At 42.6% G+C, this 23856-nt stretch overlaps 1 protein-coding gene across 2 annotated transcripts; it reads left to right on the plus strand.

Moving 5' to 3' along the window:
• Positions 1–1044: 1044 nt before the first annotated feature.
• On the plus strand, positions 1045–23139 carry LOC113174126 (large neutral amino acids transporter small subunit 4-like). Of its 2 annotated transcripts, XM_026377847.1 has the most exons (14): positions 1045–1213; positions 3663–3874; positions 8054–8267; positions 8351–8406; positions 8497–8573; positions 14825–14917; positions 15052–15185; positions 15618–15829; positions 17316–17459; positions 18002–18128; positions 18207–18339; positions 18622–18695; positions 19090–19213; positions 19308–19469. In XM_026377847.1, exons 2-14 carry the CDS (start codon positions 3715–3717, stop codon positions 19467–19469), a joined length of 1710 nt encoding a protein of 569 aa, XP_026233632.1. In that variant the 5' UTR covers positions 1045–1213; positions 3663–3714. The 2 variants fall into 2 exon arrangements, with proteins under 2 accessions (XP_026233632.1, XP_026233641.1); XM_026377856.1 differs by lacking the exon at positions 1045–1213 and having other exon boundaries at positions 3715–3874; positions 19308–23139.
• Positions 23140–23856: the final 717 nt, after the last annotated feature.

A 23856-nucleotide genomic window follows, 5' to 3' on the forward strand; every position in this document is an offset into this window, starting at 1 on the left:
TTGTTGTAACCATTATAAATTAAAGATGACATATGTATTCTGGTAGCATGACTATTAGGAAAAAATGAAGATGTTTACTTAAAATGTTAGATATAACCCAGGAAAAATAGCTTCAACATTAAAATGCTGCTTAAATGTTAACATACATTTCAGGTGTTTTTATTTTTCTACTTTAAAATACATTTTTCTAATAGTTATGCAGAACATTTACTTGTATATGTGCATTTTTCCTCTAGTGTTCTTACTTTTAGCAGAATCTGAACTTTATAACTTGTTCATCAGGACTCAGTCCTTCGGGGTCCTGGCTTGGAGCAGCCAGCAGGTGTCGCCCCTGCTTTGAATTATTCTTTATTCCTGTTCTCGCTGGACCATGTGAAATCTCCTCTCATGTACTTCTAAGAATTGCATTTTAGACATGAAGCTGGGCACAAACAGTGACTCACTAACTGATTGGAGGGTTTATAGCTCAAATAGCTGAATACTGCAGGTGCAGTTACAGACATTTGTTACACTGAAAACAACAATTATGGCTCATTGAGGCTCAAACTAAACTCAGATCTACTCAGAGTTTTGAGACTTTCAGTCTCTGCTTAAACACAGAAAGTGGCGTTTTAGAGCAGAAATAGTTCAGCTGCATCCAAAATGAACCTTTTTCTTTAATTACACTGAGTATGATAGTAAACATCAACACCATCTTTGTGTTAACGTGTGCACTGCGGGTTTATTGGCTTGTAATTCTATTTTTATTATATTTATTATAGCTGCATGATTGCATTAAATTAAAAGTGTGTGTGTCATATTTCCTGCACTGTTCCCGCTCCACAGGAACAGCTGTTTTGCAGTATAATTATCAGCTGTTCAGGTCTGTGTGTCCACACATACCTGAACGAGCTGTTTTCCAAACAATATTCTAGTGTTGAGAAACAGCACACATGTAGTTCTGCTGCTCTGTGATTGGCTCTGCCGGGTCTCTAGCTCAGCTGCGGACCAATAGGGAGGCGCTGTTGTTTGTGCACGGCTGCAGCCGCTGCTATAAGACGGCGGTAATGAGGGATGAGTGGGGAAATAGTGATCGAAAGTAACTACAGAGACACCCTGCTTATGAATTTCTCCAGATGCTCTGTGTGCTTGTTGTTGAAGGATATTTGGTCCTGCACAGGCGGATTTGACTGAGGACGAAGCGGATCCATTGGCCCTGAATCCACAGACTCAGGTAGGCTGTGCGCACCAGGGATGGTCCAGACCGGAGGAGAGGCTGACTCATGTTGTTGCATGCTCCACAGGAGGGATCACCATCTCCTGGTGACATAACACATCACCAGCATCCTCCTGCAGCGAAGTGTTTCCTTCATTTTTAGCCTTTTTCTGCTGTCAGAGTGTCGTTTGATGTTTACAGAGAAATAACAGAAACTGTGTCAGCGTCTCTCAACTTCAGGTCTGTCAGTGATTATCAACTAAATCCTTCCCTGAGAGGATCAATCCTGTCAAACCTCACTACAAAACACACAGAGGCGTTTAGATCTAATCTCAACAACAGCTGATTGTTTCCGCTTCCCTTTATTTTTGCTCGTACGCTGCGGAGAAGTTGTCATTTAATTTCTAAAAAAGAAAACCCAGTTTGATCTCACAGCATCAGCTGTGATGAAGCTTATTAAAAGCAAAGGTGCGTGTATCCGGACGCACTGTCCTCTAGTTTACTGTCTTTGTTTCAGCAGCATGATGGTATTTCCTATGTGCTGTTGTTGATACTGAACAGCTGAGCGCCTCTTGGGTGGAAGTGCAGCAAGTTAGTGCAAAACAACCAGTAGACTGCCGGAAGAGAAGAGGTGTTGTCTTCAAAATAAAGGCAGCACGGACATTTAAGCCAGAGGAGTACAGTAGTGAACCTTGTTGTGTTTTATTTTGACACCAACAACCGGAACATCTGTGGTGTGCTCCTGCAAACTTGACGCAAATGCAGCTTGGGGCTGGGGGGTGGAGGGGGGTGGAGGGGGGGTGGGGGTGTATTGTGCGGATGATTTCAGTCCAGTTCAGACCAGTTTCCAGCGCTGCTCATGATTCACCGCACTATACTTTGTGTTATTGTTCTCAGTGCGATGATGTGCAGACCTGCTGCTAAAAACAGCCAAAATCCAAATGGAGTTTGGTTTGTCACGCTGGTCGTGTTCCGGGGTCCTCGGGGATGGGGGGGCGATGAGTGACATCAAGTTTGTGCTTATACAAAAACAGCCATGCAGAATGGAAACACGGAGATAAGAATGGAGATAAAGGACAACTTGGGTTTCCAGTATTTTTTATGTACACATCAAGACAACAGTTGTGTATGAGAGGAAAAGCAAAATACCTGCGATGATAGTTTCCTAATGTGCATTCACGTCAGGTCGTGTTTGTTCGTTTTCCATGTAAAATGGGAACAGTTTACAAATTAGACAATCAAATAGTTCATTATTTCTTCACTGTTCCCATCAGGTTATTAGTTTTAACTTCTGTATGTAACAAAGCGGAAATGTGTTCTGATCCATGTAGGTGGGACATTTTTTATATATATTTTTTAATTAGTATCTTAACGTCTTCCACTTAATGACATGACTTGATTTACCTACTGACTGATGTTTATTATAATTAGTAATAAACAACCAGAGGACGCCGAGAATCTCGCGCCGCACCGGTTCGAACCGGATGGATCCCGTGCGGCATTCACGTGCAGATCAGTTTATTTATTCATTATACCAACACATCGTAGTAGTTTCCATTATCTTTGTCATAATCCACACACACAGGTAGATGAAACATCTGTTTATTTATTCAAACGAACAAGTACAAATATGACAAGTAGTCATGTCCTATTGAAGTATTCATATCAACAAACTAAAATGCAGTTTAATGACATCTACATTTAGAGATGTGGCTTTATTTAAGTTGCGGATTCTCGCATCACTTTTGGAACCTCTACGTTTGTATTTTAATAGAATAAATGAAGCTAAACAACATTTTCTAGCAACAAAGACTGTTTGAAAACTTATTTTCCCCACCTCCTACATAGAGTGTGAATGCAGCACGACCCTCAACGTGTAGCTGCTGCCGGAGCTATGTCATTGGCAGCCAATAGGAGGCGACTTGATGAAAACTCCAGCCAATCAGAAACATCAGGGGGCGGGACTGTTTATAATTCTCAGCACTCAAACGCCGCAGCTGTTTTCTGGCTGCTACCTTCATCATCTTCATCATCTTCATCAGCCAAAGACAAAGAAATATGTTTAGTCCGGGCTCAGAGAGTCAAGAGATCGAGACTGTTTATAGTTACTGTTATAAAAGGTTTCTGCAGGTATCAAAACAACTAATGAGATGTGCATCACTCACTTCTGCAGCACATAAGTACATTTACTTTGAGGTACTTGTACATCAGTGTTATCAAGAGAAAAAATATTAAGAACTTGTTTAACTAATTCAGAAACATGACCTGAGAAATCAGTTTTTTAGTGCAGTATTGATAAGTAAATTACAGAGCTTAACTTAAAACTATAATATAAAATATAAAAATATGAAGTGGTACCAAACTTGTAATGGAGTACTTTTTTATGTGAGTACTTCGCTGTTTGACAGCCACCTTTGCACGTTTCTGATCACCATCTTGTCTCTGTTCCCTCTGTCTTGTCCTGCAGCCTCCTTCACCTCCAGTCAGGACAGCTCCCTGTAAACTCGGACCCAGTCGACATGGCTCCCACCCTGGCCACAGCTTTCTCCCGCCGCTGGTGGATGGCGGTGACGGCGGTCATCGAGAACCTGCTCTTCTCTGCTGTGCTGCTCGGCTGGGGATCCCTGCTCATCATGCTCAAATCTGAGGGCTTCTACTCCTACCTGTGCAGCGGACAAGGTGAGCCGGCTTCACACCTATAATTTAGTGATACTGAAGTAACTAAGTACATTTCATGCAGTACTGGACTTAAGGTACATGCAGTTTTAAACTGAGTGGGCTGAGTGTGATAAGATATGTACAGTAGTAGTAGTAGCACAGACTTTAATGTGGTTATTTTATGTAGTAACTGTGGTATCATATAATAAAATAGAGGTAAATTATACATATTTTGTTTGGCAGAAACCATATCATTCATTTACACTAATACTGTTTCCACATACTTTAAGCACTAGTTCTACTGTTGCTACCAACATGAGCATATTTTGGATTCAGTGAGTGTAATGAGCATTTTGTGGGATGTTAATGGGGATGACTACACATGATGACGCCTTGACTCTCATAAAGCTGCTGAGAAATGAAAAGCTTTCGACAGACTGATTGCGACACTAACACACATTTTAAGTCGACTGGGTGTGCTGTAATTACGGAGATTTAAGCACACGCACACAGATTTCACTTTTTAAAAAAAGAAGCCTTCATCTTTCCCCTGAGCTCTAATTCACAATGTTGAGGTGTCACTTCCTGAGCAGAAGCAGCTAACTGTGTGCAAGCAAACACGCTTATTGACCCAACAGCTGGGATTTCCGTCAATATGTCAGCAGCAGGCGAGCTCTGGACAAGCTTCAAAAGACGCTGTGAAGCTCTCCTGCACAACAAACCAGCGGAGGTTATTTTATTATTGCTTGACTCTGTCCTCGGGTCTGTGTGATCAAAGGTGATGCAGGGAGCTGATGCACTCAGTGGCTCATTAGTAGTTTTCAGCCTGGAAAATCGAAATCAGATGCACACAATTGTTCCTCTCAGCTGTGATTTGGTAACAAAGTCTGGTAAAACACAACCACAACAACAACAATAAAGTGTCATCAGCATCCTCAGCAGCAGATCGACGTGTGAATGAGTCCATTCATCCCTTCATTCTCCACATACGAAGGTTTCTGCGCTTGCCTCTTTGATCCTGTGATTGTGTCTCTGTCTGTATTTCTCTCTTTGTGTCCTACAAAGGAGCAGTGATGAAAGCCTAACAGGGTTAATTTGAGCATGTGAGGCTCTTTAATGGTTTGATTGCTCTCGCACATTCAGTCACACAATCACACGGCCGCATCTGAGGGCATCAACGCTGTTTGCTTTCACAGTTTAAAACACTACTGCAAGTCTGTGTTTCAGTGGATAGTGAATGAAAGCTTATGATCCATTGATTTTTTTATTGAATGCAGTATGTTTATCTGACATAGTCATGTTTAGGAATCTCCTGCCATTGATTCGGCTCCTTCCTCAGTGACCCGACTCCGGCCACTTTGCTGCAGGTCCCCGCCCTGTTTTCTATGCACTCTGACCTGCTGTGTGGCATTAAACTATGCTTATGCTTAATTACTGAGGTGAAGAAATGTGCTGAGTTGACAAATCTAATAGCACTATTGTCAAAAATCATATTTATGTTGCAGAAACAAGACAACATTATATTTACTGCACATGATGATTTCTAATCCATCTTCCGTTGCCTTCACTGGTCAGTGTGACGTCAAAGTTGTATGTTAACGGCTCATGTTGTTCAGCAGCAGTCACAACTGTGACGATGTGTTTTGTAGCTTCTGTCACCACTGTTCACTGGTATAAACACTGATTTTGTTTGCAGTTTGCTTGAATCAGCTGATTGTGAACTTCCTTCTTTGTGTTTCCAAAGATGCTGTTTCTTTTTTATAAAAAATGCGAACCTGTCCTTTAATTCACAAGAGAAAATTAACCTTGTTTATTACATATTTTTGGCAGCATAAACTTTTATAAATTACCGGTAATGTTTGTCCACAAGCATATAATCAAAAGAGAACAATTTGTTCCCTACTGTGTTGTTTTTGCATCTTAAATACAGTCCAGCAGAACTAGAGAAGAGCGGACAATGTGTGAATGATTAGATTAATCTGCTGCTCATAATTCAGTCGTACATGTGACAGTTTAAAGGAAAAACTAACAAAGAACCATTCTTAGAAGAGATATTTAGTGTTTTAGTGATTTAGTTTCATATAAACTATTAAGAGACGAGTGTTCATAGCGTGTGATGTTTCTCTCCTCTCTTATTAAAAACACGTTCAGAGTGGTGCAGCACATTGTCAAGTAGAGGAAACAAAGAACAGTGGAGGAACTTCATCAAGTGGCTGAATGACCTGATGATTTACAGAGATAAAAACATGGAGAGGAGAGGAGGGAGGATCGGATCGAGCGTGAGAAAGTTTAATAATCCTGCACATGTACATTAGTGTGTTATATGAGGAAACAACAACATCTAGTACAGTTTTTCCCAGCAGCCACTAATCAGGAGGAGCAGAGCCGCTGTGTGAGCTTATTGATGTGGCCACTGTTACACTGCTGCAGCTTGTGTCGTTCGTCAGCGTTTTTCCTAACATCCTCTGCGATTCCTCCTGTGTCGGTGCTTTGTTTTAACGTGCTGATAACCACTGATACAGGAAGGAAGTGAAGGAAACAAAACCTTTAGTCCTTCTAGCAAAAAGAGTAGAGAGTGGGATCAGGAAATCAATTTGGTCAAACGTAAACAGTGTCAACATGGCAGAGACACTCCCTGTGAAGGATAGCAGGTGAACACAGTGTCACTCACGAGGAGATAAACTCAGGCTTCATAGCCTTCAGTGTGTTTGCGGATGTGTGTGTGGTCAGGGCTCTCCTTGTATTGACTCAGAGTCGCTGCAGCCATTTGATTAGTCAGCAGTCAGGGCGGCTCTGGGGACAGATGCTGCTTCCTTCTGTTAGTCCAACAGTCAGCACTTAATGCTCCGGTTCACCTCGAACATCAGCCTGAGAGGTGGAGCGCATAATCCATCTATTGACAGAGGGGTTTGTATCACAAAGAGCTTCTGAAATCAGGTACCAGTGCACTTAGTTTGGACATTTTAGCCAGGTAAGATGTGCCTGGAGATAGAAACAAGCTGACGTTAGCATTTAGCACAACAAGTCGTTTATTAGAAGGATGGATAGACGTGTTTGACCATTTTAGGACAAAGACAAGTGGGCAAACTTCATTTAAGGAGGAAGATCTAAACAGCTAAATAGACTCAACAGTAACTAACTCTATACTGTTAGGATGTCTTTGAATAAAATGCATCACAGTAGAAGTGGGTGACTCTTAATAAAAGTCCACCAATCAGGTGTTAAATCAACACTGGTCATGTTCATTAAGCCATGCATTTCCTATGACATAATACTTTCCTGTTGTTTATCTAAACTAAATTCTCCTTTCAGCCCAGAGACCAGCGTCAACACCTCCTCCCTCTTCTCTTGCACCTTAAGCTGGTTTAACATGGGCAGAAACCAACATCACACACAGCCCTTTAAGAACACACAGCGAGTTTCAGTTGTGTTTACTGGCAGCTTGAAAAAAAAAAAGAAGCACTGATGATTAAGTGCTTTATTGCTTTCCCATCATTCCTCCACGCATGACACATGCAGCAGCTGCTGACTCAATTAGTTTCAACAAAATCAAGTCAAGGTGAGTGAGGGGTTGTTTTCCTCTGTCTGCCTGTTGATACCAGCAGAGTTGTGCCAGTGGCAACACACTAATAGAGCAGATAGACTAAAATAGACTCCACGTGAACTCAGTAGACTGTGTTTACAAGTGATTCAGCAGGATGCTGCCCCCTCAGCACATGCAGGGTTCAGATGTGGCTATTCCTGGTGGCTGTTTACTCAGTATTGTGTTGTTTTCCCTCTGGTTTACTTACGTGACCTTTAATGAGTCTGCTGACTTTTCGATCAGCAGCTCAGCTCTCAGAAAGGGTGGTGTAAATGTAGAAGCTCAGGCCTCAAAGAGCAACATTAGAAATGAGCTCACTTGTAATACCCAGAAGGTATTTAGTTTAGATCAACAAGTCAACAGGCTCTTTTCAGTTGTTGTTTCATAATCATAATCTCTAGTGCACAGAACATGATGGTCTGTGTGCAGCACAACAGATCTCCAGACAGTTCCCAGGATTGCTCATGCACATTCATCAAAAACTGATTCTGAAACTGAAACTGAAATGCACAGTGACCACACTGTGAGTCTGTACTTACAATGTGAAGTAAAAAGTTGTGCACAACATGCAGCTTTAAAGTTAAGTTTTCTACCTTTGTTTTTCTCACTTTCTCCAGAAAACAGCTCCAGTCACAACCACTCCAACACGTCCATCCCTGACAGAACAGTGGAGGAGTACCTGGAGATGAACGGCTGGCCCATCTGCAAGGACCAGGATGAGATGCTGAACCTGGCGTTCACCGTCGGCTCCTTCCTGCTGTCTGCCATCACCCTTCCCATGGGCATCGTAATGGACAAATATGGACCACGGAAGCTGAGGCTTCTGGGCAGGTGAGACTGGAGGATGAATCTGACATGAGGTCTGTTTGGTTTATTTCATCCCTTCTTATTATTCATGCTTTGTGTGTTGACAGCGCCTGCTTTGCTTTCTCCTGCCTCCTCATCGCTTATGGAGCGAGTGATCCTAACAGTAAGTAGCTCTTCACATGCAGTGGATGGAGGCTCGTTGGAGCTTGTCGGAGCATCAGTCTGTGTCACTAATGTGCTTTTTCTCCCGCAGACCTGTCCATCTTGATTTTCTTTGCGTTGGCGATGAATGGGTTTGGAGGCATGTGCATGACCTTCACATCTCTGACGGTAAGAAAGCTTCACTACCACACAGTACTCAGACACAAATATAACCGAGCTGCGTTTTAATATGAAGCCAGTATCATCAAATCGGCCGAGTGTGGTAATATCTGCGTGTGATAAAACAGGAAATGAGAGGAAAGCAGGGTGATGGGAGACTGAAAGGAGGAATTAGGCGAAAGAAATGCAGTGTGGGGTATATTAAGCATCTCGGAGAAAATGCTGCATCACAAGAAAGGCCACGTGAGAGTGCAAGTGTGCATTAGTGATCTATTATTCACTCCCGCTTTTCTGCTCTGGCTGTGAGAGGAAAAAAAAAAAAAAAAAGACAGCTGTCTCATTACTATTTCATCCACACAAGGACACAGGGTTCACCAGTGAGTGTGTGCTTGACATTGCAAGTGTACAGATGTGCAGTTGTTTGGGTGTTAAAGGTACATTTTGAGGGTTTGACTTGTGCTCTGATACAGTTTCTACACGCTGCATCGCTCGTTATCTCGCGGTGGATTTGTCTTTGCAGCTTTAATCAGAAAGCAGAGCAGAGACAGAGTGTCACTGAGGACACAAACAGGAAGCAGCGGCTGGGGAACCAAATGTGTGTGTTTGCATGTGTGTCTCCACACCCATGCTTCGCTGTTTCCTATTCAGGCTGTCTACTGGGGCCTTGACTGACACACACACACACACACACATATATACACACAAGTTGCTCAGCTGGTTTGCAAACCCCTCACCCACCCCGGCCTCCCGGTCTTTACGCTCAGCCTGGTTGTTTTTGTCTTCTCCAGTTTCAGCTGCGCTCACAACTGTAAAAACGTGTGCTTGCACGAGTACTGTATGCTACTGTATATGTGTTGTTTTAGCTGTGGAGCATCTGTAACATGCAGTAAGCCGAGCTTTACAGCCCCCTGCAGGACTCCACAAATGTTTTGTTTATTCTGCAGACATAAACCAAACATGGTTTTGGGTTGTGTGGCTGCTTTGCTCTGGTTCCTCTGTTTTGCTGCACTTTGAGAAAACAGCTCTTTATTCTTAGGACCTGCAGCATCGTGGGTCATTTAAACTCCCCAGGTCAAGGTGACCCAGCCGATGTGTGTGTGCTTCACTAACTTTGGACCAGAACTGAACTGGAGTGTTTGGCTCTATCCTGTTGTTCTGCTCTTTATCTTTCTTTGCTTCACTTCCTTATTCTCCCATTGTGGACGCACACTCAGCACTTTGCCCCTTCCATGGAAAACAGGGAGTGAGGCTGAGGAGAAGATGAGGAGGAGGAGGAAGAAGAGGGAGGGAGGGCATGGTGAATTCCCTATCTGCTCCTCATTCCTCTTATTCTGTGCATGTAAACAGTCTCATGTTTCAGAGAAGTCTCCTCTTTCCTACACATCCATCTCAAACAGACCACCTCTATGCTCATATTCAGTATATACACATATTCCCATGCACGTGCAGCTCCCCCTCTTGGCACGTGTCGGAGCCCCCTCCGCTTCCTGTTTTTGGTCTCGTAGTTTAAAGCTGTGCTCGCTGCCCTGATCTACTTTCTGTCTGATGCCTTGTAATGTGTATTTCCGCCGTTTCCAATCCCTTGTTTCTGTGTCACTAGACCATCTGGGAACATTTTTATGGCCCTGTTAGCTGGCTGACTGATCCTCTGGCCCTAAACTGCCAACAAACTGGCAATTGGTGTTGAGAATCTAAACGTTCTCTAATGAATGAACTTCTAAATTTGGCTGACCAAAAAATGTGGTGTAATTTCCTGCTAGGTGGGAAATTTACGAAGCGCGCACACAGCACTTCATTGTGCCCAGTGAGGGGATGAGAGCAACAAGGTGGTGAGATGAGGCTGACTATTTTTATCATGCAGTCAAGAAGTAGATGGTAGAGTGAGATGGAGGAACTACAGTAAATGCTTTGTCTGCTGCATGTGACCACATGACATGAAGTGACGTTTGGGAGAAGTGGGGGGAGCAAAAAAAAAAGATGAATGAAAGTCAAAGGTCATGAGTTGCTGAGTAATATGAGACAGAGCCGCAGTCGCTGGTACCACATCATGTGCCTTTTGTGTAGCTGTGTGAATCTGTCAGGGCTGGATCTTGTTTTTAGGTTTTTCTGATGACTGTAAATCCTTTTCAGACAGAGATGCTGCATTTATTATCGCACAGGAGAGTCTGAAACGAGCGACATCACAGGTCGAAAGCTAAAGAAACACTTTCACACAAGCGATAGAGATAAACAGAGATAAACCCTGTTGTTATCTGAAGACAGACCTTGATTAATGTCTGGTTCAGCTGGTTCTAACCGGCTGGTACAAACGGACTGATATTCTGCTTTTGGCCCTGACTGAACAGCACATCATCACACAACACTGTCTTTTTGTGTTAGAGTTCACTGGCTTCAGTTCAAAATATAGAAAACTCTCCAAAGACGGAGCAAAACATGACGTCGGGTAGATGGAGGTATGCGGTCTGGTGTTCATCAGCTGGTGTTTGCTAATCTTACGCCTTGGTGGAGTCAGAGCATCAGGGCAGGACCGGTCAGAGCTGGTTCTCAGTGATCCAGCAGCAGGCAGCTGAAGTTTCCACTTGCTGCAGCAAACCCTCTTCCTTATTTCATTTCTCAGTTCTTCAAGCGGCTCTGTCCAGTTTTCTCCCTCCCCTCTCCACTCCTGGTTTTTAGGCTCAGCATGGTTTTTTTTTTTTGTCGCCTCACACTGAGCCTTTTTTCCTTTTCACTTTCAGCACTCAGCTCACACTCTCATCCAGAGCGACCTCTTCAATATGTGCAAAAGTGCAAGACAGCCGAAACATCTGTAGCGGCAGGGGAAAGTTAAACAAGAAACCGGTTAGAGAGACATACTGTAAGATTCAAGTTCATTCAGGAGGCACATTTACAGTAATCATATCATAAGACAGTGCAAAATGACAGTTTTAAAGTTCAGACTTAACCTACATTACTAACACCACCTGCTTTTGTTTTCTTAGCACATGTTCATAAATTATTGGGACATAGTATTCGTTTCCATTGTCTGTGCTGATAACATTCATCACTCAAACAAGATAAAATCAGAACAGAACATGTTTCAACAAGCGAAAAACAGGTTTTACTCTGTAAACAGGGGAAATCTCACCCCAGGCAGGTCTATGAGTGAAATACCAGCACGTGACAGTGCTACAATAGCATACCGATGATGAGCAGCTATAATATTAACCATGTTTAAACTCTAAAGTATCAAAGGTATCATCTGCTAATTAGCAGTTTAGGTAAGATCAGTGGTTTGATATAGATCATATAGACATTAACAAGCTCTTGTGTAAGTGTGCTGGACACATTTATTCATAGTCTTTTGAATGATCTGTGTCATCATTTTTAATTTATCTGATTGTATCAGACAAAAACAAAACCCTCACCTGCTTCAACTTAACCCTGATCTCTTATCATCAGCTGACTGAAGCTGAAATAGACCTTTAGTGCCTATTCAAACACGGAGCCCATCTGTGTGTGTACCTTTTGACTCTCTGCATGGGTACACGGTGACTGCAGGGCTAACAACAGAGCTATTCAACGAGGGAAGAAACAACAAAGTAGATGTGCTCTGTGTCTTTGCCACATTGAGACACTAATAGAATTAGTTAAGAGGTTTGTAAAGCACGTGTTTAATGATGAGGAAATAGTGAAGTTTCAAGAACAAATACTGGGAAGGTCTTCAATTAGGAACCATGTTATCACATACTGTACCCTGACGTCTGGGAAACACTGGCAGCACATTCCTTTGTTGAAACAGACCACTGGTCCCTGCTGGAAACTCTTGTTTAAACATTAGCACCGATCAGAATTTGAAAACACATTTATCATTCAGTAGCTAGCAACAATATCCATGTTGTAATAAATCAACTGGCTGATTGTTTAGCGCCATCTTCCAGTCGTTTAAGCGTGGTGAAATCAAACTGGTTAATATCTGCTGTTTGGCTGAAGAGCTTTATGCACATGTATGTACTGTAAGGAGAAGCATGTGATCGTGTTTACATTTTTGCTGTTTGCTCCTGCAGATTCTTTGTCCTCTCCTGTTTAACAGTAACAAACTCACCTGTCTGCTTGACTGATGTGTTATTGACTCCAGCTACCAAAACACTGTTATCTGCTGCTCATCAGGCCGGACGACTGCTCTTACCCTGAACGCACTGACTCACGTTTTTCATCACACCAATGTTAAACGCATTAATCCCCACTTCTTCTTTCATGATTAGTGGACCAGACTGGTTTGTGACATGTTTTTAAGGAACAGCAGCTGACTTTGACTCAGACCCAGTAACCCAGAGAAACTCCCGGTGTGACGCAAGTGTTTTATCAGCAGAATCACAAGGAGCAGACTTGGATTTTACTCTGGTTTGGACATGCTGCTGCACACACAGATGGTCTGTGGTTTTCCCTCTGGCCCTGCACCGTTCACTCACTTGTTTTTTTCTCCCACTCACATGTGTTTACGAGAATCATTGCCAGTGGCAACTGTGCGACTACTTCCAAACGAACCTGTTCCCAGAGCAGATAAACAAACGCAGGTGTATTAGTGGGAGAGACACTGCAGAGGTGAATGACAGAGAGATTAGGGACTGATTAAACCACTCTGCAGTGGTCTTATTCTTTTGTACGTGTGCTGGGACTATACAAAATTACTGACGTGCTGAGGATGACAAGTAGGATTTGTCATCTTCCCAAGTTGAAATTACACATGATTAAAAATGGCTATTTAAAATTGTTCTGCACCTCTTAGCCCTCTAATAATTTTCATACAGTCCCTTATTCCAAAGTTGACTCACTTCTTTCCAAGACCTGTGCTATAAATAGAGCTCGTGGAAGAGATGGCACATAATAAATAGTCATCACAAGCTAAAGGATGGAAGGAGGGAAGTGAGAGAGAGATAGTCAGGAAACATGAACCTGTTGACTCTGCATAGACATCCCGAGTTGGCCTTGGTTTGTCGTGACCACATAAAGTCTGCTGAGCTGGACACAAGTGTCTCCTCTCTTCCAACTGGGCCAAAAGTCGCTCATTTTACCCCCAGTGTTGTCGGTCTGTCAGTCTCCTCCTCCAAGGTGTCTTAATGGGGTTGAGAGGAATTCAGAGTCTTTGTTAATTTGGAAGTTATGGCAGCGGCCCAGGGCTCCTGTTAATCTGGGAGTGATGTCTGTGTGGGGTGAGAGGGTCCAAGTAGCTGCCTAACGAGCTGCACCCCTGCGGTCACCCCACAGCGGCTGGGAGGACGAGTGGACGGACAGATGAGGCCAATGAAAGAGCCGCTGGAGGAAATTCTGAGTGCAGTCGTGACCTTATTTATGTCGTCATTATGTCGTCATTTTGAACTCCCTGCCCCCACTTCTTCACCAGGGAACCACTTCACACGCTGCTGCTGACTAAGAGTTTGATTTCCTCATGTTCTTGTTAAATCTACATACATGGATTGTTCACATGACATGAATATCAGACATTACAGTGACACCGGGGAGAATCTCTAAGCCACATGTTTGCTCGTTGCTCGACTTCCTGAAACAGGCTGTTTAGACTAGTTGAGAACATCGTGTGCTCTCGTCTTGAGTTGGGTGTCATTATGCAAGACGACCCTCTGCCTTTTCTGTCTCTGCATCGCTTCAAATGCTGGAACAAAAACAGTACAAGAACACTCTGCTGTAGAAAGCACAGTTTGTACTTTGTGGTGGAGCCTATCGCTGCTCAATAATCTAGGGTACTAGGGTGAAGTGGAAGTGTGTCTGGATGTGTGTGGTGATTTCACACTGAGTGATCTTTTCTATAGGGTTTAATGAATTGTGTGAGGAGAAAATAGGACAACAGGGAGCAGTGTGCAAGTTGATCAGAGGAGAAATGAATGAATTAATAATCTTTTTGCAGTTAAATAAATGATAGATGTACAACGTACAACAAAGTCACATAGTTTTATGTTAAGTCAGATGTGTTGTCTCTTTGCTCTTTTCTCTGGGCCTTAAAGGTAAAAGAAATGTCCTGGTTTCATCACTAAACCATCAAGTTGATAAACTGCCTCCACAGTGAAACTCAAGAGTCTTAAGACCTGTCCGTTCTTCTGCATGTTGTGGTTGTCTAAGTGTTTCATGGTGATTCGTTTCATATTCTGATGTCAATCATGGGTCAAGACTGCCACTGTCATCTGAACCTTAGTACACTCTGTTTTCAAGCTTCCTGTGTATCATGCTGTGATTTTTTATCTTGTTTATCTTCTCCGCTCTCTCCACAGCTCCCCAGCATGTTTGGAGACCTGAGGTCGACCTTCATTGCTCTGATGATTGGATCCTATGCCTCCTCTGCTGTCACCTTCCCTGGCATCAAGGTAACATTTGATCATTTTCATCACCTAATTCTTGATTTGCTCCAAAATACTCATTCATCTGTCGTCATTCTTCCTCAAAGAGAGAATAATATTACAACCACCTAATGTTTTATTGATCGTCTGCACGTCTATAGGTGATATATGATCTCGGTGCCGCCTTCATCTCCATCCTGCTGGTTTGGGCTGGCTGTGCCTGCCTTGTTTTCTTCAACTGCTTTGTCAACTGGCCTCTGGAACCCTTCCCTGGCCCAGAAGACATGGATTTCACGTAAGATAGATGCACACTGGCTCTGGCACACACAGAAAGGCTTTTAGATGTTTCTGTATACGCCAGCTATGATCGTTAAGCAGCCATTGTAAAGCTATTAGCTGACCTAAATAGATTCGGACTGAGCCCAGACTGCATGTCTTCTCTACATACACACATAGAAGATTACATAGACATGCATGGCCACATACTCGTGCACAGTAAATCCCAGTGTAATGCAGCAGAGGCCAAGTGAGCCCCAAAGACAGGAAAGTCCATAAACCCAGATGATCAGCCAGCTTTGCTCTCATCCAGATTCTCTTGGATCTCGTTTCCTCCTGTCTTTACCCTTTTCCTCTCTGTCTGCTGATGTTGTTTTCCTTCCCTTGTGTTTTCCTCTTCATCTCCTCAAAGATAACATTTCCTCATCGTCTCCCTCCACCGTTTTCTCAGGGTGAAGATCAAGTTCAGCTGGCTGGGCTTTGACCACAAAATCACTGGGAAGCAGTTCTACCAGCAGGTGAACAAGGTGGGGCGCCGGCTCAGCGTCGGCAACTCCATCAAACAGCAGCAGCAGCTGTCCAAAGATCTGGCCACACAAGAGGCCAACAAGCTGTGCCTGTCCACCGTCGACCTGGAGGTGAAGAGCAAGGCCAACGAGGAGAGTAAGTCTGAAACAGAAACAAACCTGCTCACTTTAAAACGTGATGAATTGTCCATTTAGTTTTTAACTTTTTCCTCAATATTGCCAAAGTCACAATCAAAGATTTTGAGTTTAAAGAAGAGATGTTGTAGATCATAAACTCCTTGTAGCCGTCGACTATGTGGAAACAGCAGCCCCGCCTCTTTTCTCTGATGAACATACAGTAAAAACTCAGGGTATGACCTACATCTGTACACAGCAATTAGTCCCAAGCAACCTAAATGGCCCCTTTACCTCTGCTCTACATCCACACTAATCTAACCTCTGTTACCCGCACACCTCCAGGCCTCCTCAGGCCCTCCTGGCTCCAGCACTGGGGTCAGGGACTCCCACTGGGGGAAGTCGGGTTACTCCCCTCTCAGCTCCTTTAGTGCCAAACGGACCGTGGAATTGGTTCGGACCCCGTTCTTAGAAAAGCCGCTCAGCGGGTGTCGTGTCGTGCTGGCAGGCGGCTCTAGAGAAGCATTGTTGTGGGTCAAAGAATCAGCCGGTGCAACTGTGAGTGTGTCAGTACGGTTATGGTTGGTTTCATAACAGCTGGACACACAAACCTACTCCCGTTCATTTTATTTTGTATGTAACAAGCACGAATCATGTACCTGTACTGACACACAGGTGGGAAGGGTTGTGTCTCGAATGCTGCAGCTATTCCAAAAATCAGCTGATGTTAGCGGACATCAGTCTCACTGAGCTGATAATATGGCTTTTATATTAGGTTTTGATCAGATATATAAGCAGTTAATGCCAAAAATGCACATTTTATTCTTATATAATTCCTTCTGGGTGCTTATAAGGCATTATACGGCCCTACAATCATGACCAGATTATTCCTTTAATTGAGCCTTGGATGGATACCTGTTGCTCTGAGTAATAAACCATCTGCTCCATCTGTGCCCTCGCCATTAATTGGTTTGTGCAGTGCTTCACCAAATGGGCAGTTGTGTCCATTTTCCGTTTATATGCACAGCTTTGATTAATGATCAGCCACCTTTCTTCGAGTTCCTCGGTCACTAAGTTTCTCGTGCAGGTTAGGATTTGTTACCGTGACACCCGAGCGCCAGAGAGAATATTTAGGTGTTGAGCTCTTCGCTCCGCCTTAACGGCAGATGGAGGAAATACACTGGTGTTTTTTGTCATGTGAAAAGAGTGAAAGGAGAGGATTAGAGGCATGTGTGGGCTTGTAATCGTCGGTACTGTACATGAAGGTGCTGCTGCTTCACCTGCAGACTGTGTAGGCTTGAATGTTCAAATTGAGTAATGTTTCAGTGTTTGGGTAACATAATTACTTTCAAATGAACACTCACTGTATTTTATAAAGGCAGTAAGGAGAGACATGTCCTCTCTCATAAATATAAACAATATTTTTTCATATTTCATAAGACGTCTGGAATAAACAAACTGATTTGATCTAGCACTGACTCTCCTGACCTCTCTCATTTCCTCTGCAGCCCAGTCTTTCATGAAGAGTATCTTCAGTCCCATCTTCTTGCTGAGCCTTATCACTATGTGTGTAACCCAGCTGCGCCTCATCTTCTACATGGGGGCCATGAACACCATCCTCGAGTCCCTGACAGATGGAGACCTCAGCACAGGTGTGTTACCGCTGCAGCCACATAGTGGATTAACCAGTACATTCAAACACAGTTGTGCTCTGTCACTGGTTGTTTTCTATCTTTAACATCTGACCCGTTGAACAGGATGTTCTCTCCTTATTAAGGTTATTTGTGTCTTTTCATTCTGCTCTACGACACTAAACGATCCTCAACAGCTGCTTTCTGCTCAGCTAAAACTAACCTTGTTGCTTGTTGCTAACTCTGCTCCGTCTTCCTTCTGCCTTTTCCCTCTCTCGCTGTTTCTCTTTTGCTGTCATGCTGCCTTCATGCTGCTGTTGCAGTGGAGAGGATGCAAGTAGGTAAGAGACCCAAGGCCAAAGCTACAAACATTTAACCACCTACTGTACACTCCTCACCTTCTCTCCTCAGCTGTCTGTCTTTACTACTACATAATAAATGTGTGGTCGCGATCCAGCGTGTTTTCTTGTGTATTTTCCTCATCTCTGAACTGTTTACCTCATGTTAAAAACCTCAGGGTACATGATAATAACTCTGTTGGTGCTGTCATCTCTCTCTTTCAGTGAGTGTCTACACGTCCATCTTCGGCGTGCTCCAGCTCTTGTGTCTGATCACCTCTCCCGTCATTGGCTACGTCATGGACTGGAAACTCAAGGATTGCGAAGACGAGAACGACAAAACTGCAAAGAGGTCAGGGGTGGACACGTAAACAGTATATCTCCAATATACAAATACTGTACAGTATGTCTAATATTTCAGTTCTATTAGGGAGCCTGGTCAGCCTCGTCGCCCGGACAAACAGATCCAGAAGATAGTCAATGCCACGAGGGCCTTCATCTTCACTAACCTGCTCCTGGTTGGCTTTGGAGTCACGTGCATCATCTCAAACCTGCCCCTTCAGGTACACACACACACACACACACACACTAAGAGTTAATACTGCAGAGAAGGAGACAGTGAGGGATGTACATGATGTTAAGGCCGGAGTGATTCAGGAGGCAGTGCAGCTGCTGACATTTCTAAGTGCTTTAGTGACACCTACTGGACACAGGAACTATTGCATCTTATTTACTCCCTGAATCTCATTTATCAAAGATGAAAGCCATTTTTCAGCATGACAGGCGAGCTAGCAACAGACCTCGTACTTAATGGAAAATGTGTCTTTTTTTCTCCTCCTCTTCAGATTTTGTCCTTTATCCTGCACACTATTGTCAGAGGCTTCATCCACTCGGCAGTCGGAGGCCTCTATGCTGCTGTGTAAGTGCCTCATATGTTCAAAGGATAAAAAAAAAATAATACGGCAGAATAGATTGTATCTCCAGGGGAATATGGACACCTGGAAATGACAGGTCTACTCATTAGACTGTAGGTTCTGGGACATGTTTCACTAAATTTAATGAAATTTTTTTTACTAGAACAAATGCAGGACGTACAAACAGAAACAGTTTATTTTGCTGTGTTACTTAAGTAATGTACATGAATACTTACTCTACCTGCTAAAATTACATAGTCTGGAATAATAGGACTTTGCCCAAACCATAATAAACAGCCTCAAGCTAAAACTGCTCCCACCTGTTCACTTACTTTTTCTAAGGTTGGTGATGACCCCTGCTGGAATTCACCATGTCAGACATGTTTTTGTCCCCTGCAGGTATCCGTCCTCGCAGTTCGGCAGTCTGACAGGCATGCAGTCTCTGATCAGCGCCCTCTTCGCACTGCTCCAGCAGCCTCTCTTCATGGCCATGGTGGGACCCCTGGAGGGAGACCCTCTATGGGTGAGATGACACAAATATACATTAGACCTTTTGAGCACTAGTATTATGAGTTTTAGTCAGAGGTCAGTGGTCTAATTGCTATTTGTAACCTCAGGTAAACGTGGGCCTGTTGGTACTGAGCATGCTGGGATTCTGCCTGCCCGTCTACCTGCTCTACCACAGCCGTCACCTCCAGCGCCTCAGAGACGAGCGCGACGAGGACCCCAAGATCTTTGTTAAGATCAACAACGGCAGCAAGCCTGAGGTTTTCGTCTAGCTCTGCAGGAAGAACGGAGAGCGTGATGAGTTTTTTTTTCTTATGGAACGGGCAAGCTAAAGACAGAAAGAAGGACATATAGAAAAGGAGAGGGACGAGAGAGTGGTGGAGGTCACGTTCCTGGGTAACGTCTGCCCTCCAGCACCTCTCTCAGTTCGTCTGATGACTTACACACACCCCAAACACACACACACACACTCACCATTATACTGCCAAATCATATTTGGTGAAACATGAGTGCACATCACGGTGACACTGTTTCACCCTCCCTCATTAATTGAGAATACACTGTGACAAACCTGACATATGAACACACGTCATCCTCTGCCAGTCCTACATAAACAAAGAACACAGAAGAAGAAGATGCCACCGCATGGAAAGCCACAGTGAGAAGATTTTTGGAGGAGACAACTTCTCATATTTTTTGCCACTTCCCAAAAAAATAAAAAAGGTGGACTTAAACAAAAAAAGTGCATACCTGCGCTAAAGTGGCACGTTTTGTTATGACACCTCTGCTTCCTCTTGTGCTCGAGGGCATTAACTGACTAAGAATCCACAAACAGCAGTGTTGGTAGCAGTTCAGATTGAAACACACTGTACGATGGCTTTTTAACCAGCACAAGAAAACACCACAGCATCTCTGCATGTGTGTAACATAATGCAGTATGGATGAATTGCTTCCTCTGGTTAGATAAACTACACTGCATGATCCCAGAGACAGTGCTGGTCCTGTGTTATTATTTCACCCAATCACTAGTGCAGGAAGACATTTAACCTGCCATGCCAGTCTGTTATTTTGTTTTCCATGTCATGAATTCCTAATGTATGTTTTAAATATGTAACCATTTGTTATTTTTATCAAATGTTTGTACTTTTGCAATATGATTGTTGTTAAATCTTTGTCTGCTATACATGATCTAAAGATGTGTAAGGAGGAAATGTGTTTAGAGTCGGAGCAAAGATGTTAGAAACAGTGTGTTTAAACAGCCAGAGAGGTGTAGAGATGGAGCCCTGCGTCTTTCTGCTCGCTACACACACACGACTTTGTATTCTCGATTTGTTGTAGCAATAAGTTGAATCACACAGAGACTAAATATGTGTACATTTTATGGGCTGCAATGCTAAAACGCAAAAGGTGCTAGTTTATGGAGCAGTTGATGTCATTTTACCACAAAAGCAACAAATCACCTCCTAATTGCTTCTTTAGTTGTTCACTCAGTGGATTACCAAAGAACCAATCAAGTTACTATTTCAGCTGACTAATTTGTTTTAGTTTCTCATCAGTTTTTTTGGGGGGGGTAAATCTGAACCATAACAGCATGAGCTCTGGGAATTCACCTCATAACAGATATAAAAGGAGATTGTCTTGAAGATAGCAGGCTTATAAAGACGTGTTCCTCCAGCTTGTGAGAAAAGCTAAGCATGACGAGACTGATCTCAGACAGACGAGAGTGTTTGTCTTCGAATGACAGAACAAAAGCATGGAGAATTTAGAAAATGATGCAGAGAGATAATAATTGTAGTTTGATTCAGCTCGCTGTCTTCAAATGCCATTCAGTGAGGCTCCTCAGATATTATCTGCCTGGCAGTGACCCATAGGCATTAAAAGCTAGCCATGACCCTCAGAGTGCCTCCCTATATGTACAGATGATGGGAGGAGTGGATCTATCATACTTACAGGAATTGGAAACACCCAGTTTCTCTTTCCCTCTGTCTATCCATCTATGGTATCATCCATCCATATGCAAACACGTCTTGAACGTTTACCCATGACAGAACCGAGAGACAAGCCTCTGCCGCCATCAGGTGTCCCCAGTGAATGGCTAAGTGAGAAATGAATGGCACATGATGCACTTTATCCCTCTAAAATGGACCTCAGTCATGTATTTCTGAATGGCCGGCCCCTAACTGCATCTCACACTTGGCACATGGCTGCTTACTAGCTGTGCATGATGTGGAGAATGTGTACTCAGAGCTTCAGATGTAGATTTATAGTCAAGAAAGATACTGTTATTTTTTTATACTCCACTAAAAAACTATTGCTTCACACGTTCATGGTGTTGCCTTTATGTGCACGGAAGGAGTGGCCGAGTCTTGTCTCTCAGTTCAGGACGTTTTTTTAAGCGTGGACATACCAATCAGTACTGTAGACGTCTTCATCCTCACTAAACTGCATGAGGTAGTTATGTGTAAAAGGATCGTAGAGATATATATGGAGTAAAATTGGTGCAGATATTACTTAACAGCATTTAGGTAGATGACACATGTGAACGAGCTTCTATTGAGTATGTATGTGAGGATGTGTAATTAAAGATTTTTGCATATAAAACTAGAATCACAGTGTTTGTTTGCCTAGTTGAATGTTGTCTAATGATAGACAGGTGTGTGTCCACACAATGCCAGCATAAAATGTATTAATAAAAATCACAACTGTGTGATGTGTGACCAAAATGTTAGATTTTCAGTAAATGTACACAGATAGGGTGCAAGAATTAATTATATTCTTCTGTATTTTTATGTTTTCTTTATTTCCTTTGACTTTTCTTTATCCAAATATCTACATTGCTGTGTCTCTGAACTATAGAGCGTTTGTTGAAAGAGCAGATCTGAATCCATCCTCCCCCACTAGTCCAGGGATGAGACTTTATTTTGTGCACTGCAGACACAAACACAAACAGTCACTTACCATTTAAGTATCATTACTATCATAATTACTTGGAAAATGGAAATTGGGAAATGGGAAATTCCTTTATGCTCAAAGACAACAGCTGTGTTGTTGTACCATCTCTGAACACCAGTTTAAAAAACTTTATTCACACTTGTTATTTCAAGAAGACGCATACAAGTAATAATGGCACTGATTTTACTCCATGCAATAGAAATGCACACGGCAGCATGCTGGTGTGCTGTAACTGAAATACGTGTGTCAGACCAGAGATGACAACCAGGTACAGAAACTGATACAGCACTATGAATGTGGGTGATGATGGACACTGATTTTTCCATTTGCATGGTAACTCATCCCTAATTTACTCTGTGGATTAACTTGAAATTAGCTTATTTACAGTCCTGATGAGGGTCTGTAAATTAACTGAGCATGTTACTTTGATGATGATGATGATGATGATGATGATAAGTGATGAGTTATCAGGTGAAATCTTCATTCCCTCGACATCCTGAATCTAAGCAGCACTTTCTTTCACTGCTGTACCTTAAAACACCCTTTTCCTCCCTCATGCTGTCACTTTCCTGGTCTAACCCCAAAATCCTGGATAGGGATTCTGCATCACAGTAGTTTGGTTTATTGATTGATGTAGTCCTTAATTGTTTTTCCTCTTAGGGTGAATGCTAGTCTTAGCATTTTAAGTTTTCATTAGCTATGTGTGACAAAAAGAAATGAGCACAGCTGGAACCCTGTCGACTGCTCGCCCTCTCTTGCATGTACCATTTGTATTTTTTCTACCTATCATGTTTATTTTTTTTTAGTTTTCTTTTATCAGATTTAATTCTGTGACGTTTATGAGAATATCATGGTGTATTGTATATCTGGTTTTCAATTGTCTTGTAGCACAATATAGCTACTTTCATGGATGTTTTGAGTCATGTTGTGTGAACTGAAAGAAAAAAAAAAGATAAATACAAGAAGCAAATAAACACAATAATTTTTAAAGATGTGTCTCTAATTGAAATGAGTGAACAGTGTGTGCACTTATTTTTCAGTGGAGTACTTCTCCAGAGCAGCAGGGGTCAGACTCTCACTCTGACATTTGTAGGCTACTGTATGTGGAGCAAAGTATTTGTTTTATACATGTGGGGTAAGACAGCTACATACTTTGCCAAGCACTGTTTAATTACAGAGGGCATCATGAGTGGATTTGAACTGTCTTAGTCATCTTAAACAAACAGGTTGAACCAGAGCTTTTGGTTTCTCCCTGTTCTAGTTGAACCACACAAGGGTGTTGACACACACACACACACACACACACACACACGTTCAGTAGGCTACTCCACCCTTTGGGACGACCAGGAGTTTCTCACTATACATGTGGATGGTGGTGGATGTAGTACTCCCATGTTTTACTGAACTATAAGCAGCAATATTATAGTGTAGAACTGCTCTGTTGCAAGTGAAAAAGTATGACTTAAAGCACTAAAGGTAAAAAATACTCATTATATAGAGACTGACTTATTTTCAGAATTATAGCTCAGCTTTAGATTATATAAAGATGAATTGTTTTTTATCTCAACCTATTCTAATCAGTAATAATGAATGTGTTAGTAAAAATATAAAATATGAAAATGTAAATACTCACATGAAGTGCAGCAACCTCAAATTACCGTCATAACTTATTATATTGTTTTTATTAGAGTTATTCATTTGCTAATG

This window comes from Anabas testudineus, chromosome 13 (assembly GCF_900324465.2).
Source record: "Anabas testudineus chromosome 13, fAnaTes1.2, whole genome shotgun sequence".
Taxonomy (NCBI): domain Eukaryota; kingdom Metazoa; phylum Chordata; class Actinopteri; order Anabantiformes; family Anabantidae; genus Anabas; species Anabas testudineus.